This window comes from Struthio camelus, chromosome 18, assembly GCF_040807025.1.
Source record: "Struthio camelus isolate bStrCam1 chromosome 18, bStrCam1.hap1, whole genome shotgun sequence".
Taxonomy (NCBI): domain Eukaryota; kingdom Metazoa; phylum Chordata; class Aves; order Struthioniformes; family Struthionidae; genus Struthio; species Struthio camelus.
The window spans coordinates 19,521,198-19,538,728 of record NC_090959.1 but is presented as its reverse complement, the minus strand read 5'-3'; the positions used below and the strand labels follow the sequence as shown (position 1 = coordinate 19,538,728).

The following is a 17,531-nucleotide window of genomic DNA, read 5'->3' as shown; positions in this document are numbered from 1 at the left end:
CAGGCTGAGCCTCATAATGCCGTGTACAAGGAATCAGTGCGGAGCAGGTTTGGAGGCCCTGATTTGTCAAGGCCACAAGCAAGCAGTGCCTTAGCCCAAAAGACAAAGCCCAGCCTTGCACTTTGGGTAGTAGCCTAGTGTGGCCTGTATGACTTTAGAGGGAACAGCTTTCTTGGTGACAATCCTGCTGGGGCTCGCGGAGGCCTGGAGGATGGGGGCTTTCGTCTGCCTCAGACTCCCACTTTTCTGGGACAGGTTTGGTGAGCAGTGTGTCTTTGCAGGAGGTGGTTTCTGCTCACAGGCTGCGCTGTTGGCTGAACACGATCTTATCTTCCCTGTGCTGCTTGGAAGAACCATGAGTGGCAGCTGGGGCCTTCAGCTGTCCCGCTCCACACATGCCAAACTGCCTGGACGTGCTCCCCCCAGGACGGGTGACCTTGGAGGTGTTCTGGGAAGTGCCTTAGCACTCTTCTCCCATCTTGCATGGGGTATTATGAGCTGTATCATTGTGAGCAGCTCCGTTAAGTCATTACAACCTTGGTGAATGCATGAGCTTTATCCCTTTCATCCCAATTCATCACTATTGTGCTGACATGAATAATTTTCATTATAAAATGTTTCAGATCCTGTTAATTAACAGAATTGCTTAAATTTCAATGAGATGGTTCTTGCCCAGAAATAACAATTTTATACTCTCGGCAGTGTCACAGGAGAGGCCTATAAACACAGCCAGCTGGGGCTGGTCCCGTGCAGCCCCTGGGCAAAGGTGCCTCATGCAGGGCCCGTTCTGTCTTCTCCCAAGCTGGAGGTGCCTTCATCTGCACCCTTGCTGGTGGTCCCCGGTCACTGCAATGTCTCAGCCCATGTGGATAGGGTGAGCTGGGACTCCTGGTCAAATGACTTCTAAACAGTCCCAGGGTGAGCAAGGGAGCCAGCACGCACCGGTGGCCCCACCGCAGGGTAAACGCCCCGACCGTCCTGAGGAGGGAGTGGGATGCTCCCTCCTGGGGGGATTTTGCAGTGCCCTGAGCACCGGCCAGGAGCACAGACCTCCAAGCTGGTGAGGGACAGGAGGCTGCCAGCCACCCTGGTGTGTGAACAGGCAGATGCTGGAAGTGCTTGAGGGGCAGCATGCGAGGCAGAGTGTCCTCTTAATTCATGGGACTGAAGGCAGCGAGAGTCCAGGTAATTAAAGAGCTGGAATGGCAGAGGAACCAGGGGAGCTAGGTGAAATTGTGCCTATCCACGAGAGCCAGGGAGCTGCAGGGATCTGAAACAGTGGTGATGTCTTTATAATAAATCCTAACAATGATAATCGCTGGAATAATTGCTAGTTTCAGAAAGCGAGGAGAGATAAATGTCTCCGGAACAGTGTTGCCAGCTCCTGCTGCACCTGTAATGTCATGGAAAGGAGAAAAAAATTCCTGCTTCTCCTAGCTCAGCTGCATTTCTGACTGCCTTTGAGCCCTGGCACCAGTGGCTCCTCAGTGGGACTGAGGTGCCAAGAGGTGGATGAGGTCGTACCGGACACATGTCAGTGCCGGTGGGCTGGTGCCTGGGAGCCTCTGGATGTGTCCCTGAAACCTTGTCTTGTCTCCTTGCAGCTTCCTGGGCGGGAGCTGGGTGCTGGAGCCCCGCTCCACCGTGCTCAGGTTGTGCTGGGGGTTTCCAGAAGTGTCTGCCTGGAGCCTGCTGGCCCAGGTACCTGCTGTGATCTACCATCGTTTGCTCTGTTTCACGACAGCAAATGTGTTGGAGGTTGCTGGGAGCACCTGGGTGATCCTCTGGTGTCCACTCGGTCCACGAGGAGCTCCGTCTCAGACACCTGCACTAGAGACCTGCATGCTGCAGTGGGGCAGCCCCTGTGCAGCCTCTTCCCTAACACCAGGCAGGATTACTAGTAAAACAAAGCAAAGATGGATCTTTATAGAGCTCATGATAGAGAAGGTAAAGCTGATAGTTAAACAGAAAAGCCTGGAAGAGTTAACCAAAAAAAAAAAAAAAAAGAAAAAGAAAACTATCTAAATATGTGGGATTCTTAAAGTGAGCTGGAGGAGGCTTTAAAATGATTCCTGGCTGCTTTGGGGTGTTTCTGGGTAATGCGGGAGGGACTGGGAATGTGCTGCTAATGACCTCGTATTCATGTGCACACTTATTCATGTGTGTGCCCCTGGTGCCACCTCAGGGCAGAGTCATTTCTTTGTTTCATTCCCAAAATGTTTGGTCTGTGCTTTGTTTCTATGTAAATGCATCGGCCCTGGCTGACATAGGAAGTCATAACTTCTGCCATTCACAGGATTTTTTTTCTGGGTTTTACATTTCTTTCCTTCTTGTTTTACATTCCTTTGTATTTTAGCCCTAGTCATTCATTCAAGCCCAGATGACTGAAGACCTGTACTTAAAGACTTTTATTTTGATATTCCAGTTCATAAAGAGTACTAACATTCTGTGAAGCTTTATGGTCTCCCAGTGCGTTCTCAGCTCCTGACATGGAGTATGTATAGCATCTTTGGCCTCTTTAGCTTAGAGGAACACTTGAGAATAAGGGTCTTTGTGCAGATACATCTTCAGAAATAAACTGCCCCTCATTCTCCAAATAATCCTACTATCTGTTTAGAGGCCCTCAAGACATGCTTGGGCCACTAGGCACATGTGAATCTGGAGCAAGGCATTGTGATATTCTGTTATGAGCTTTTCTGGGCAGGGAATAAGACAAAGGATGAGTGGAATTTCAGATATCATCCAAGATGATGATATCCTGGCAGTCCAATGGGATGACCCTGCCGTGTAGCGATGGCTGCATGCGTTTGATGTGCAGGGCACCCATGCAACGTGCAGGGACAGACAGTGGGGCCTGGAGGGCTGGATGGGTTCAGGCTGGCAGGGCCAACTCTGCCCTGTGTCTGCCTGCCTGCTCCAGCCCTGGGCAGTCGTGCTGTGCCATGCCACGGGGGCTCTGAACTGCTGCATCCCCCTGGCAAGCCCTCTCCGAGCCGATAAGGAGAGCTTAGGGCCAGGCATTTTTGTGCCAGGGAGTTCTGTGACTCAGCCTGGGCTCTTGCACCCCCTTCCCATGCAAACCTGTAGGCTGGCCCCAGTGCAGCCCCTGCCTCAGGGGCCTCTGGTCCTCCCCCTGGAGGGGTTTAGGCCTCAGCCTGGCTCACAGCCTCCTGTGTTCCATCTGCTCGCTAGAGTTCTCCTCTGGGAAGGCTGCAACAAGGTTTGCTCGCACGGGGCCCTGCGGATATTGTTTGTTGTTGCAAAGTCCTTTCCGTGGAGGCCGAGTGCCGCTCTTGGCGTCCAGGCCGAGCCTTCCTTTACTGGGCAGTGCTGCTGAGGCTCTGGTCCCACTCGTGGGTGCTGCTCGAGGTCTGCTCCTCTCCTGACAGCCCTAGGGGAGGGGATGTGCTCAAGAACCTCAAGAACGGCAAGAAGTAGGATCTGGGGATCTACAGCTGCCCTGTCAGCCTCACCTCAATCCCTGGGAAGGTGATGAAGCAAGTAACCCCGGAAGCCATTTCCAAGCACACAAAGGATGGTGACTGGGAGTGCTCAGCATGGATTTATGAAGGGAAAATCATGCTTAACCACCCGATAGCCTTTTGTGATGAGATGACTGGCTTGGTGGATGAGGGAAGAGCAGGGGATGTTGTTTATCTCAGTTTCTAGTAAGGCTTTTGACGTGGTCTCCCATAACATCCTCACTGACCAACTGATGAAGTACAGACTAGATAGGTGGTCAGTGAGGTGGATTGAAAACTGTTTGGCTTGCCGGGCTCAAAGGGTTGTGATCGCAGCACAAAGTCCAGCTGGAGTGCAGTCACCAGCAGTGTCCCTTGGGTTGATACAGAGTCTGTTACGGTTTGATATCTTCATTAATGACTTAGATGTTGGGACAGAGTACATGCTCAGCAGGTGGGCAGATGAAACAAAACTGAGGGGGTGGCTGCTATGCCAGATAGTTGTGCCACCATGCAGAAGGACCTTGACAGGCTGACTCTGCTTGGAGCAGGGGGGTTGGATTAGGTGATTTCCAGAGGTCCCTCCCAACCCCAGCTCTTCTGTGAGTGCTCTGCAACGTGCCTGTGCTCACGATGTCCTCCTGGTTTCCAGGTGTGATCCGGACGGCTGTGGCTGACCTGGACCGTGAGACGCAGGACCGGTATGAGGTGGTGATCCGTGCCACAGACATGGCAGGACAGCTGGGTGGCCTGTCTGGATCCACCACAGTCACCATTGTGGTCACCGATGTCAATGACAACCCACCACGCTTCCCCCAAAGTGAGTCCTGGCTGGCACCCGCTGTGCCCACAGTGGGGTGAGGCTGGCCCCAGGCCTCGAGCATGGTGGGACATGGGTGCAGCTCTGGGTGCAGTCTGGTGCGGGTCTGCGGGGTGAGCTGGCCCCACCGCTCGGGCTGTGTGCGCACAGCATCCCCTCGCCTCGGGCCTGGGCACATCCCTGAAGATGCACCTACCTGCAGGCCTCTCTCTATGTGCCCAGTCCAGCGATGGAGGCAGAGGGTGGCTGCCCTGGCTGAACCTGTCCAGTACCCTTGGACAGACCGCTGCTCCCCGTGCACATCCTGGGGGTTTCAGGGCTGTGGGACGAGGAGAGTGGGGCAGCCCATCCTGCTCCCTTGATCCCTCTGGCCAACGCTGGGGAAGAGCGCAGAGCCAGGATACTTCGGCAATTTGGTCTGTCTCCTGTCTCACAGAAGCTGCGTCAGATCTTGGCACTGTGCGAGGCAGTGTGACACTGCCCAGCTCGCAGATGACAGCATAGTCACAAGGCAGTTGTTTTCCAGGTCGTGGCTGAAGGCCGGTGCTTGCCCCTTCCCCTGGGGCCCTCCCCCAATGAGGAGGGTGGTCCTGCTGTGAAGGACTGGGCTGTGCAATCGCTGCCTTGCACACCGGCTGCAGAGCCTGGGAGCCCTTGGCCGGCAGAGCTCAAGGGATGCTGAGCTGCAGCTGGAGGGGACTCAGCCCTTGGCTCCATCTCCTAGAAACTAGAAATGGTAAAGTTTGCAAGGAGCTGGAGAACACCCTGATTGCAGGGTAGTGCCACACAGAGAAACCAGTCCTTTCTTTACTTGGCACCTGGAAGCATCTGTACTCCCAAATGTTTTCCCCCAGCCCTCGTTTCTGGCTGGGGTTTGTGGTTTTCTCTGGGGGGGTGTTCTGGACTACAGGCATTGGCAGGAGGTTGGGCAGCTCTCGTAGTGCAGGGCGGCCCCATGGAGGTGCACAAATGGGTGCAGCGGGCTGGAGAGGGCACAGATGCAGCAGCGGTAATGCTAGTCCTTTCTCTCCTCTAGAGATGTACCAGTTCAGTGTCGTGGAAACCGCCCCCGTGGGCACTGCCATTGGGAGAGTGAAGGCAGAGGACTCTGACGTCGGGGAGAACACAGACATGACGTACCAGATGAAGGACGAGGAAGGGGTGGAGATGTTCAAAGTCACCACAGATAGCAATACCCAAGAGGCTGTCATCACAGTACAGAAGGTGAGAGAGGAGGAAAACGGTTGGGAGGGAAGGCAGGGATGTCTTGGGGGGGCCTTTCCTCTGGGGACTCCTGCTGCTGCATTTGCATAGAAGCAAATGCCCCTCTGAGAGCTGCTCTGGCAGTTGCATTTGGGTGTCTGTAGGGATAGGGAGAAGCCTGACTCCGTTCTGCCTGGCTGGCAAGGAGCAGACCTCTGCCTGGGAGGAAAGGCTGGAAAGGAGCAGTGGTACAGTGCCTGCTGGAGCCGGTACAGCACGGCTCTGGGGCCGCAGCAAAGAAGTGAGCAGCGCATAGGTAAAGCTGTGCACGGTGCTATGGAGACTAGCACTTACAGCTGGTTTTGACAGCAGTGTTAGGAGGAGAAATATGCCCACCTAATTCCTCTACCTGATCAACTGCGCTTTGAGTGCATCTGCTTTTGGTGGCAAACACAATCAAGCAAGTACTTGATGCAGGCAAGAAAGAATGATTGTTCACCAAGGCTGCTGCTTTCAACTCCCCTCCCTGCAGAAATGATCGCAGGGTGATTAATGATAACACATTGCTCCCTTGCCAGTGCATAACGTGCTGTCTTCCTGGTGTGTTCTGGCTGCCCGCACCATGTGCTGCCAGGGCACCTCGCTGAGGGCCCGGGGCAGAGCGGGGCTGGAAGCTGCTGCCTCTTCCACCTTCCCTGAGGTGGATGCTGGAGGCGGGAGGGCAGAGCACTGGAGCACGAGCTCCTGGCCACCCTGTCCAGCCCCCTGCAGAGGCAGCTCTTGAGGGCAGTGGGCTGCAATGCCGCCTATGGCGTCTCCAGGGTGAGGGTCTGGTGAGGGAAGCAGCAGCAAGGGCTCCTCCCGCTGAATGTGGCTAACCCTCTCCTGTTGTCCCAGCCTCTTGACTACGAGTCAAAAAAGGTGCATACCGTCGTGGTGGAGGCCCTCAACAAGTTTGTGGACCCGCGGTTCGTGGACCTGGGCACCTTCCGCGACCAGACCATCGTGCGGGTCTCGGTGCTGGATGTGGATGAGCCCCCCGAATTCCGGCCCCCCTCCGACCTGATGGAGGTCCAGGAGGACGCGCACGTCGGATCTGTCGTGGGGGTGGTCACTGCCCTCGACCCGGACACAGCGAACCACCCTGTCCGGTAACCAGTGGCTGAGCTTCAGACCCCCTTGTGTGGGCAGTGGGGTTCGGCACGAGGGACGCGCGTGGCCTTGGGAGGCTCGTGGTGGCGGTGGCAGAGGTGGAGTGGCAGGAGCAGCGCAGGTGAGGGTGGCCAGTGCCGCGGGAGGTGAACGTGTCCTGCAGGACACATCTTGGCAGGTGAGTGACAGCCGGTGTACAGGCAGCAGGCAAGCGAGAGCAGCCGCCTTGCAGTGACAGATATGTCACCGGCAAGTGATGGTTTGTGAACGACAAGGGAGCGTTGGGGACGCGGCTGCGTGACGCGCACACGTCCTTGCCACCAACGGCAAGGCAGCCACAGTGGCACCTGGGGCGGCCCAAGCAAGCGACCAGGAGTGACGAGTGGGCAGTGATGAGGAGTGACAAACGAGGTGACGTTTGGGGGTGGGGGGGTGCAGAGCTGGAGCCAGACTGCGTGTGTGTGCGTGCATGTGCATGAGGATCAAAGGCCAGAAGAGTTTATATTTGGGCAGGGGACGTAATCCAGGCAGCAGCTTATCTGCACAGGACATTTCCCATTTCCATTTAATTTGTGGCTAAGGAGATTGTTACCTTGTTAAACTGTTATTACCTAAGGCACAGAGCAGCCTTCTGGCTCTGCCAACTGGCCTGAGTCACGAGCGGTTGGGATGAAAAGCTGGTGTTCAGAAAACATCCTCAATGTGTGGAAAATTTCCTTCAAATGCTGTATGTTCTCGTGCCAGGTGACGGTAGGGCTGCAGGCACCTTGTGCACGGCTGCTTGCTTCAAATGAGCAGTGGCAGCAGCTTTGCATTTGAGAGCTCCGTGTGGAGGCTGTCCCTAGTAGTGATAAATTGGGACGCAGTGGGAACAGGGACTTGGGATGGAGGAGGACATGGCCAACAAGGGCTGAATTACAGCACTGAGTAACACACAGCATGTTCCACGTGTCTCTGCGTGGCTGTTTGGGGTGCTGACCTCCTGCACCGTGCGGCCACGGGGGATGCGCTGATGCCGGGTGGGGTGAGGGCATCTCCAGCTCCTTGTGGAAATGAAGACTGAGATGTTTAGAAAGCTCAAAGAGTTTCCTCATGGAAAATTGCCATCTATGGATGCCTGGCAGCTGGCAGAGACTATTGTGTCACAAAGCTGGATGATGAAAGCTGTCTTTGGGGTGAATGTGAATGAAACCAGCCCTGGCACATGGGGCAGAGTCCTGGCACGGGCGTGCAGCCGCGTGGAGCTACATATGTGAGCAAGTAACGTGCACTGCTCGTGCTGTCTGGATGTGCTCTCACAGCGCCCATGCTCACCTTGTCCTGTGGCTGCCCTCTCAGTTCAGGCTGCGTGTCAGAGCTGCATCTGTCTTTGTGGCTGCCCTGAGCACATGGCCGAGTGCATGCTAGCTTGCACTCCTCACATATGTGTGTAGTCTTTCTGCACGTTAGTGTGCAGGTGCATGTGTGCACGTGCCTTTTCACTTGAATGTTTCTAGCAATGCTGAAGAGTATAGATTTTATTTTCTGATCTGTAATTGTAGGAAAGGGGCCTTGGGGACAGCACTATTCTTACTCTCGTTCTCTTGTGTTCTTCTTGTTGCTTCCCTGCGGAGCTTGTTGCATTGTTTGCAGAGGGAACAAAAGAAGGCAGAGGAGGGAGGCTTTCTGCTGCTGTGCAGAAGGTGATATTTGAAAAGGAGAAGCAGTTTCAAGTGCTCAGCAGGAGCAAGAGGGTTAGAGCCCAAACTTTACTGTGCAAGTCTCTCTGCCCTGCAGTAGGCTTAGTTCCAGACAAGGTGATATTTCATGTGCTCGGGCACGAGGATGCAGCTAACGGGACTCCCAGGTGTCTGCTGCAGCTTGGGAATTGCAATGTGTTTTCCCTTGTCAGGCTTGAGGCGTTCAGGTATGTATCCTCCCTGCAGCTATCCCCAGGCAGGCAGCATCTCCTGCGTCCGCTATGGTCCCCTGTGGTATTTGGTCTCTGTCCGTCTGTCTCTCTGCTCACCTCTCGCAGTGCCTGTTGTCATGAGGAGTGGCACCTCAGTCTGCTTTCGATCCACCCCTGGCGCTTGCCGCAGGAGGTGGGGGTACGAGCTGTCCCTGCTGTTTTAACGCATAGCAGGTGGAGCTGCAGGTTCCTGGGGAGAGGATCAGCCATGCCGAAGTGGAGCGCTCCTGCAGCACCAGTGCAGGAAAGGTGCTGTCATACCTCTACTGCTCCCTGGTACCTTGGCTAGCCGAGTAGTTTAATAAAATACTTTGCCACCTAGGCCGCTCTTTGCAGCTTCAAAGTGCTGGACAAATATTAATGCAAGCATCCTGTAGCACCCTGCTAGGATGCGACACTAGCCCATCAGCAGGAGACGGCAGTAAGTCGCAGCGTTTTAAGTGTGCTACTCCAAAGTACAGTCACAAGAAGCCAGCCCTTGTTCTTCACCTGTGATACATTAGAGGGTGACTGGTCCTGACAGCACAACGAGCATTTGATCCTCAGCTCCTTGAAGTTGGTTTGAACCCTTTCAAGTCACTGCAGTTCAGATCCCTTTAACTTCCTGGTCCTGAACTGCTAGAGCTGGGAGCAGAGACACGGCTGTGTCTCTGCAGTGGTTGCTGTCTCCTGGACTCAGGTCTGTGTGTTGGCTCTGCCGTGTACGTAGCTGGAGAGCCACGACCTTGTGCCATGAAGTGATGTGCTCGCCTTGAGGCAGGAAAGCGTGAGGACCTGCAGGGACAGCAGAGCAACAGTCAGCTCTGTCAGCGTTTCCAGTCCTGCTGACACCAGACTGCCAGTAACTAGGTTTAGGAAGTATTTTTAGTCAAATGGGAAAGGAGGTGCCCTTGGCTCTTTTGTTTTCCTTCCCAGGCCAGCACAAAGAGGTCTGTGCTGCTCCTGCTGCCCTGTCTGGCCTGGAGCTGCCGCTGGAGGCACATTGCAGCTCGGCACTCACCTGCCCTCCTCCTGGGTTCACATGTCCCACGAGGATATGTGAGAAGAAGTGCCTGCTGGATAAGCTAGGCTGGATCCCTAAGCGTAACGGCTGCCTCTGATCTGTTGCAAAGACAGGAGGGTTGAAGGAGCATCTGACTCTTGCACACTTCTGTTCCTGTGAGGTGTCCTTGGGACCCCGCTTTGGGGTGACCCCTTTCCCAGCTGTCTGCCACAGCAGCTTGGAGTCGTCCTGATGTTCAGCGCAGCACCAGGGCTGCCGGTTCTCTGGGGGAACACGAAAACCCACCATGGTACATGCAGGAAATGCCTTTCTAAAGGAATGGGGCTTTTCATTTTATTCCATCCTTATTTGTTGCCTAACAAAAGCTGGAACTACTCTTTTCCAGAAAGAATGTAGTTTCCAGTTGGCTTTTTGGCTTTAGCTGTATATTTCCTGGGCATAGTATGATTTTTCTCAGCTGAGCCATTGTATCAGGCAGTGCGCTGATAGACTGTCTGTGTACGTGAGCCTGTTTGTACGGGAGCCTTTTGTTTTTCTCCCTGCAGTGAGAGCCGGTGCTCTGATTGTGTACGTTCCCGGCTTTATCAGCACTGGGAAGATGTTGCTTGGGATTTAAGGTTCTCAGAGATATTCTTGTTTGGCATTCACCAAATCTTGAGACATGTGTTGGACACGGGCATTTTATAGACTCCAACAGCACAGCAAGAACTACAACCTGCTTCAGCACAAAAGGGAGAAGAGGAAAAAAACAAACATAACAAAAAGCTTTTCACACAGTGTTTGAAAAGCTTCCTATTAACAAAACACATGGCAGAAAATGTGTTCCTTGTTGCATTCGGGGGAGAAGTGAAACAAACTGCTTGAGGAATACATGCACAAGAAAGATGAGTACCAAGAAAGCTGTCTAAATTAAACAGTTGCTTGTAACATCCAAACCAACAGGCAGTGCCAGCAGGAAGAGAGGACAATGGATTGCAAGGTCTGCATCCCAATCAGAACCGGGGACTGCAATTCCAGAGAGGGAGCACTGGCAGGCTTTAGGAGGAGTGAGCAAATACCAAACTCTGAGTACCTGAAGGACCCGAGGGTTAGCTGCGACCCCCCCTCTCAGGTGAGGCACACTGACTCTGGTGGGACTCATGAACGTGAACCTGGACTGCTAGAGGCACAGCTGCTTGTGATGGCCAGCACAAACTTCAGCCGATAAAGATCACATTGTACAGAGTTACATAAACTGAGCATAACGAGCATCTTCCCTCTTGGTCTGCCATCGTGCAGAGCAGTGTGGGGCAGGTTGCTCTGCAGCTAAGCGGGTTACGGCGATCTTCTGAGGGGAGCAGATGGACATTCCTATCCCCAGGTCCAACGCCAGTGCAGTGCTCCAGAGCCTCCACAGCAGCTTGAGCAGATGATCTGCTCCCCAGGGCTATGTACAGTGTTCTCAAAATCCAGTGGGGCAGGTGTTACCCTGGTTGTGTGCATGTTTTTCACTAGGCTGTAGGTTTTTCTAGCATTTCTATATGTACAGGTAGATATTGCTGCTTCCTCAGGCTTACTTCATACTCAATAAGCCACAAGCCTGTGTATCTTGTTTAAGGTGAGAGTCCCTGATACCCGTTTCACCCACCCCTGGAATTGCTGTGGCTGAAGACTTTTCTGGAGTCAGCATGCCATCCACTGTGAAAAGTGCTGTGAATCCATTAATGGCCCTCTGTGGTCAAGTCATCAGCAATGGCATGGTGTCTGGCTTAAAGATCTCCTCAAAGCCATTGCATCCATGCTGCATCCAGTGCTGGCTGCAGAGCTAAGCCTTCCTTTTCCAGACCTGAGCAGTCCTTCCTGCATCCGCGTGCCTGATGCTATGGTTGCATCCATCTGGGTGTCGTGGGTGGGGAAAGCTCCTTGGAGATGGTCGAGGTGAGGTGCTGGCTGTATTCAGAAGGTAGGGAGCTGTCACTCCTGATCAGCAAGGACGGGGGGAGGAACAGCTGAAGATGCACGTTAAGAGATTGTGGGTTGAATAGCGTTTGTAGCAAACAGCGTTTGCTAATGCTGCCCCCTCGGTTGCTCTGTGAATGCTGGCGCAGAGGATGCAGAGCACAGCAGTGCAGAACGGGGCCCGGGAGAGCTCCAGGGGCCTGAGCACCAGCACCAGCTGCAGATGGAGGCTGTAGACCCACCAGGACTGGCCACGTCCAAAATCACAGTGCACAGAAACAGGCTCGGCCCTGCTGTAGTGGCAGATATAGACAGTGCCAGAGCTCTGCCTCCTTTCCTTGGCGCAGCGTTGGAAAGGTGGCTGCTCTCTGCATAGGAGCAAGGCTGAAAGGGGTTGGATTTCTGGGTAGGTTTGGACCCTGCCATAGGGTAGGGGCAGTTGGTCCTCACTAGACAGTTCAGACGTGACATAAGACAGCCTTAGGAGCAAAACAATTGGAAGCATAAGAAGAGGATGCCAGTGACATGATGCAGAGTGCTCTCCACCAGCCTCCTGCCCTCTGGCCATGCAGGCAGCAGGTGCTAGATGCTTCCAGGCTCTGATATCTCCCATCAATAACTGGATTTTCCTGTGCAGCTATTTTTATTGAACAAATCTCTCTTTATACAGCAAAGACATAAGTATGGGAAAAAAATACAGGCATGTGCTTACCCAAGAAGCAGGGAGGCATATGGAGAGTGAAGTACCATCTTGAACTCTGACAGTATAAAAATGGGAAGGAAGGAAGGGATGTGCTAGAGGTCAGGGGATGCAGGAGAACAGTGGAAGCAGTTATGCATAGGCATCAGTTAATACTGTTGGAAGGATATAGGTTTTATCATCTAGTTTCTGTTCTTCCTGCATAATACTGGAATGATTTGCACACGCCTGAGTGCCCAGACTTCCCCTTTCCCCCAGCAGCCAGTGAGCACAGAGTGGATGAGTGGCTGTGGTACTTGCCAAGGCAGTTTCACTGTCCCTTCTGGAGCTGTTGCAGAGGCTTGTTTCCAGCTGGGAGCTTGGACAGAAAGTAGAGGAGGGCTCAGAAGTCCCTAGCACTTGGTCCAGTGGCTCCTGGCTTGCACCTGGCTGCGGGTGGCAGAGTCCCGTCCCCTTTTGGGGCAGGGAGGTGAGGAGGCCAGCCACAGGTGCAAACGTGCTCATTTGTGCATAGATACCATTTAGATAGTGATTTTTAAACATTTCCCCTTTAACTGTGAGTTAAGTGCTATTGTACTTCCTCTCTTATCCTTCTGGTGTCTGACGGGGAGAGAGCTAGGGAATGCAATCTGGTACCGTACGCTGCTCTTTACACAGGTGTTTGTCCGCTGCTGGCCTGTGTCCATCGAGGGCAGGTGACGTGCAGCCGGGTGGGTAGGTGCCCGGGCGGGTGCAGCATCGGGCCCGGGAGGGAGCGGGAGCGCAGAGGCTGTTGATCCCCGCGCGGAGCGGCAGTCCTCGTGCTCCGCGGGCGGGCTGGCCTCCGGGGCTGCTCGCTGGGCCGGTGATGGGCTGCAGGCCACGGCCGAGCTGCGCCGGGCCCTCGTGTGAGGGCTCCCGCTGTCCTGGGCGTCCTCCTGGCCCGGAGCCCGTCCCGCTCCGCTCCCATTGTCCAACATGGCCTTCCAGCGCTGTCCTGTCTCATCAGCTCTCTGGCTTGTTTTGTCTCTGTGTTTACCTTCCTTGTGGTGGTGTGTGACTGAAGGCTTTAATTTGTGCACAGTCCTCCTTTCCGTAATTCATCCTTTGTACTCTTTGCTGTCTTGTATTATTTAATTCTGTAAAGCGCTCTGGGATGCGGCGCGTATGAAAGATGCTACACACAATAACATTATGCTGTATTGTTTGTGATTTGTAGGCCTCCTGGATTTCCAATTCTGATCGCGGTGGTGGTGTTTGTTTTTTGTGTGATGGCTGCGCTCAGGGGCTTTGGTTGGATCGGGCTTCCCTTACAGTCCCTGCCTCTAAGAAGCACTCAGCCTAATTGTGCCGTGATTTAATGTCAGCTTGCTTTATTGGGTGTGATTGTTGGAAATACAGCGCATGCCACGGGGGCTGATTGCATAGGGTCAGGGTGTCAGGGCTAACCCAGGGTGTATGACTCTTCTCGTGGGTTGTGCTGTTGCCCTCCTGGGCAAAGATGGGAGCTGTGCTCTCCGGAGGTGGGCGTGGGAAGGTGTGGGCTGAGCGTGGGGCGCACGGCGAGCCGGTGGTTCGGGGCAGCGCTGGGCCAGCTGAGGGAGGAGTGAGCCACGTGTGAAGAGTCTCCTGTGTACCTGGAGCGTAAGGTTCCCATCAGCACAGATATTCCCCCTTGTCCACAGCTGCACTTGGTCCCACCTCATGCACCAAAAAAACCACACCTTAATTTAACCTGAGGGCTCTGGGCTTGCAGCCTGCTAGAAGCAGGCCCTTCGTATACCCGGCTGCAGAAGAAAGGTCAAGTGGTGACACAGTGCCTGTTGCGCTGGATCCCTCTACCCTGCGAGGTGGTGGTGAGGTTGGACTTGGCACGTTCACTTCTTGTTCACGGCTTCCTCTTTTGCCCGGTGTTCAGATACGCCATTGACCGCAGCACGGACGTGGAGAGGATCTTTGACATTGATGCCAACACAGGTGCCATTGTGACGGGGAAGGTCCTGGACCGGGAGACGGCCGGGTGGCACAACATCACTGTCCTGGCGATGGAAGCAGGTGAGAGCAGGGAAGGTGGCGTGGAGCAGATGGTCTGAGCTGGACAGCAGGGGGCAAAGGGGGGAACGTGGGTGTGTTCACCGCAGAGGCGACCAAGACACGAGCATTAATTAACGCTGAAGCAAGAAAAAAACGCAGCAGCACTGAGTCTAACATCTCCCTAGACAACCTAAAAATACTCTTCCTGACTTGAGCGTTAATAAGGGTGTATGGTCGACTAGTATCTTTGATGAACGCTAATCAAATCTGTGTTATCTGTGCGCCAGCTCTGCCAGTCGTCCCCCTGCTGCTCGCTCACTGCGTCCGCCCCGGCAAGCCGCTCCGGGGGCTCCCACGGCCGCGTACGCGTGTCCTCGCGGGCTTGGCCACGTGCCAGCGTGGCTCTGCCCCGCGCTGCGCAGATGGCCGTTGGGATTTCCAGGCGGATCCTGCAGGCCGGGATGTGGCTCTGGGTGCCTCCGGAGCCATTCGTCACCGGCTCTCGCTGCCGAGGACGGAGCGAGCTTATTGTTTTTTCTGCTGCAGGGACGTGACCGGACGCTGGGGCAAGGGGAGGGTGCGGGCGTCGGGGGCTGGAGGCACCCGGGGTCGCTCTGCGAGGCCGCGGGGTGCTCCCGCGGCGGCAGCTCCTGCCCTGCTGCCCGGGGCTGCGGCCGCCCTGCGCCATCCGCCCTGCTGCAGCGGGGGAAACGGGGCCAGAGAAACCGCCCTCCTGCACTGGGGCCAGGAAATAGGAGCTCACACAGTCATGCAAGTGCTGCGTTTGCTGCGCCCCACGCTGGGGACGGGCGGCTGCAGACCCGCGCGGAGGAGCCCCGGAGGAGGCTGCGTCGGAGCCTGCCCGCGGGCGCGGGGGGACGGCTGCGAGGACAGAGCTCTCCCGAGGCCGGAGACGGGAGCGGCCGCGGCACGGCCAGCGCCGCTGACTGCTCCGGCTCCGGCCGCAGCGCTCGGCCTGGCCGGGACAAGCCTGGCGGCTGGGGAGGCAGGCGCAAGCTGGTCTATCCTCTTCCAAAACCAGCTCCTTTGGGACCCTTCCGCTGCAGCCCTGGTGATGGTCTTTTCCTTCCCCCACGGCTGTGAGATCCTTCAGCTTTTAAGTATGGGAACCGCCAAACATGCTGACGCCCAGCTGGGAGGGCAGGCAGGGAAGGGCTCGGTGGTAGCGTGAGTCGTGTTGGTTTATCTTCCCTTGGTGAGACGCTCCGCAGAGCGGGCTTGGGCAGAGCAGCTTTCCGGCAGAAGTTCCCTTTGTCTTTTCTACTTCAGCTGAAGAAAGCAAAGAACAAACCTGGGTCTTGCTGCTCCCTGGAGCTTTGAATAAACTCCCCTTTGGGAGTGAAAAGAAAATAATAGCAAAGGGAAGGCTTTGGTTCTCCGCAGGCTTTCAGCTGTGAGTCAGAAGCTGGTGGGACTGTGCTGGGCATCCCGCTCCCTCCGTAAAGCGTGTGGTGCCTGGGCTCGGTACGCAGGGCTGTGTGGATGCCTGTGTGGGACAGCGGAGGGGGCTCCTTGGGTCCCTGGGAGCGCTTGGCTTCCCTGCCTGTTCTTCCTTTTTCCAAGTCTGGAGATGAAGAGGGACTTAATCCCAGGCAGTGTGCTGGGAAATGGAAAAACCTGCTGCATTCTTCAAAATTTTCCACCTGTCTCATGCAGGAGCTGCCAGGGCCGCCGGGAGCTGCTGTGCTCTGCCCCCCGTGGCCGCGGCACCCGCCAGCGCCGGGGAGCTGCCTTGGCTGCAAAGCACTTCCCAATTACTGGCGGACGCTTGCCAAGGCTTGTCCTCCTGCAGGCGCTGGGGGCAGGAGTTTCTCCTAGGCTTCACTCTGGGCAGCTCCGAGCGATTTCTGGTTCTTTTTTGTTCATTTGTTATTTAATCAGAAGATGCCATCCATATTCAGGAAGCCACATCAGAAGCTTGACTCGGGGTTCAGCGGTCGGCTCCTACTGTGCCTTTCCGGCTGAAGGACCGGCCGCTGCGGCAGCACAGCAGGACGCATCTCGGGGTGTGAACGTCTGGCTGTCGGTGCTGCGTTCTCGCTCGCTGCTGTGCCGCAGGAAAGGAGGGGGAGGAGGTCGTGGCCGGGCGAGAGCCGCCCCACGGCTTGGACGTCTCCGACTCTGCGGCTTTTGCTGAAGCCGGTGTCTGCGGTGACTCCTGGCTCGGGTGACCGGTGCTCCGGCGGGGGGGGTCCTGCCAGCCCCAGCGCAACGGGAGGGTGCCGCAGACCCACGGCGCGTCCCGGAGGGCTCCGGCGCCAGCGATGCTGGACGCGGGCGCTGCCGGCCGCGACCACGCGGGGATGCGAGCCGCAGCGTTACGGCGCAGCTGGGCATCCAGAGCAAACGAGAGGTGACAAGAATCAGAAGGAAAATATTTATATGCAGCAGCTAAGATTTCAGAGGCAGTCAGTAAATGCTGCGGCTCCCCTCCAGCAGGCAGCCTGTCGGGTTGGATCACGTCAGGAGCTGGGGAGACTCTTCAGCATCCCGACTTCTCCCATCAGCGAGCTCTGACTCATCCGTTTTAACTGCCCAGACGTTCCTCCCTGTGACATTATCCTTAACGTTTTGTAATCATGAAATATTAATGACTGATATTGAATTTAAAGTACAATTTATGTCTGAATACTCTGGTGGAAAGGGCAGCTGTAAAGGTGAGGCCTTCAAAGCAGCAGAGGAGGGTTGGCGCAGGCGCGAGACGTGTCACACCGTGCCAGCGCCGCGCTGGCCGGGCAGTGGGGCTGGATGGGGCTCTGCCCGCGCGGAGCGGCCGGGAGCCTCCGGGCAGCCCGTCTGCGCGGTCCCTGCGCCGCGGGGCACCCGGTGCCCTGGCCGCTCCGGCGCGCGGCCGCTCCTGCCTGCCGCTGGGGAAGGACGTGAACGGCTCCAGCCGAGGCAAGTGGTAAAACCTTCGTTCTCTTTTTTCCCAGCGGGATGCAAATCTTGCAGAGGCCGGACGAAGCCCGCCAGGAGCCTCAGCGCCCCGGCTCCGGAGCTCGTCGGGGCCGGGGGGAAGCGCGCTCGCTCCCTCCCCGCGGTGCTGGCCCTCGGTGCCCCGAGGCCTTGCCGCCTCCGTCCCCTCGGGCTGCCCTTCCCCTGCGCTGCTGCCACCATCCCGTGAAGGTTCAACGAACGGGAGCGGAGGGAAGGCTTGCAGCTCGGGTTCGAGCAGCTGGAGACGGGAGCTGCCCCAGAGCCCGTGCAGGGAGCAGGGTGCTGTGGCAATGCGGACCGTCCCGGGTGCGTGTCCCACCTACGGTAGATAA

At 55.9% G+C, this 17,531-nt stretch overlaps 1 protein-coding gene across 4 annotated transcripts in view; it reads left to right on the top strand.

Annotated features, from left to right (window-relative positions):
- The window catches only part of CDH22 (cadherin 22), a 127,505-nt gene that overhangs the window by 93,594 nt on the left and 16,380 nt on the right, over nt 1-17,531 (top strand). For all 4 annotated transcript variants that reach the window (XM_068912093.1, XM_068912089.1, XM_068912091.1 and 1 more), the window contains exons 5-8: nt 4,114-4,281; nt 5,318-5,505; nt 6,382-6,635; nt 14,126-14,262. In XM_068912093.1, coding sequence (XP_068768194.1) covers nt 4,114-4,281; nt 5,318-5,505; nt 6,382-6,635; nt 14,126-14,262 — 747 coding nt within the window. The remainder of the gene's footprint in view (nt 1-4,113; nt 4,282-5,317; nt 5,506-6,381; nt 6,636-14,125; nt 14,263-17,531) is intronic.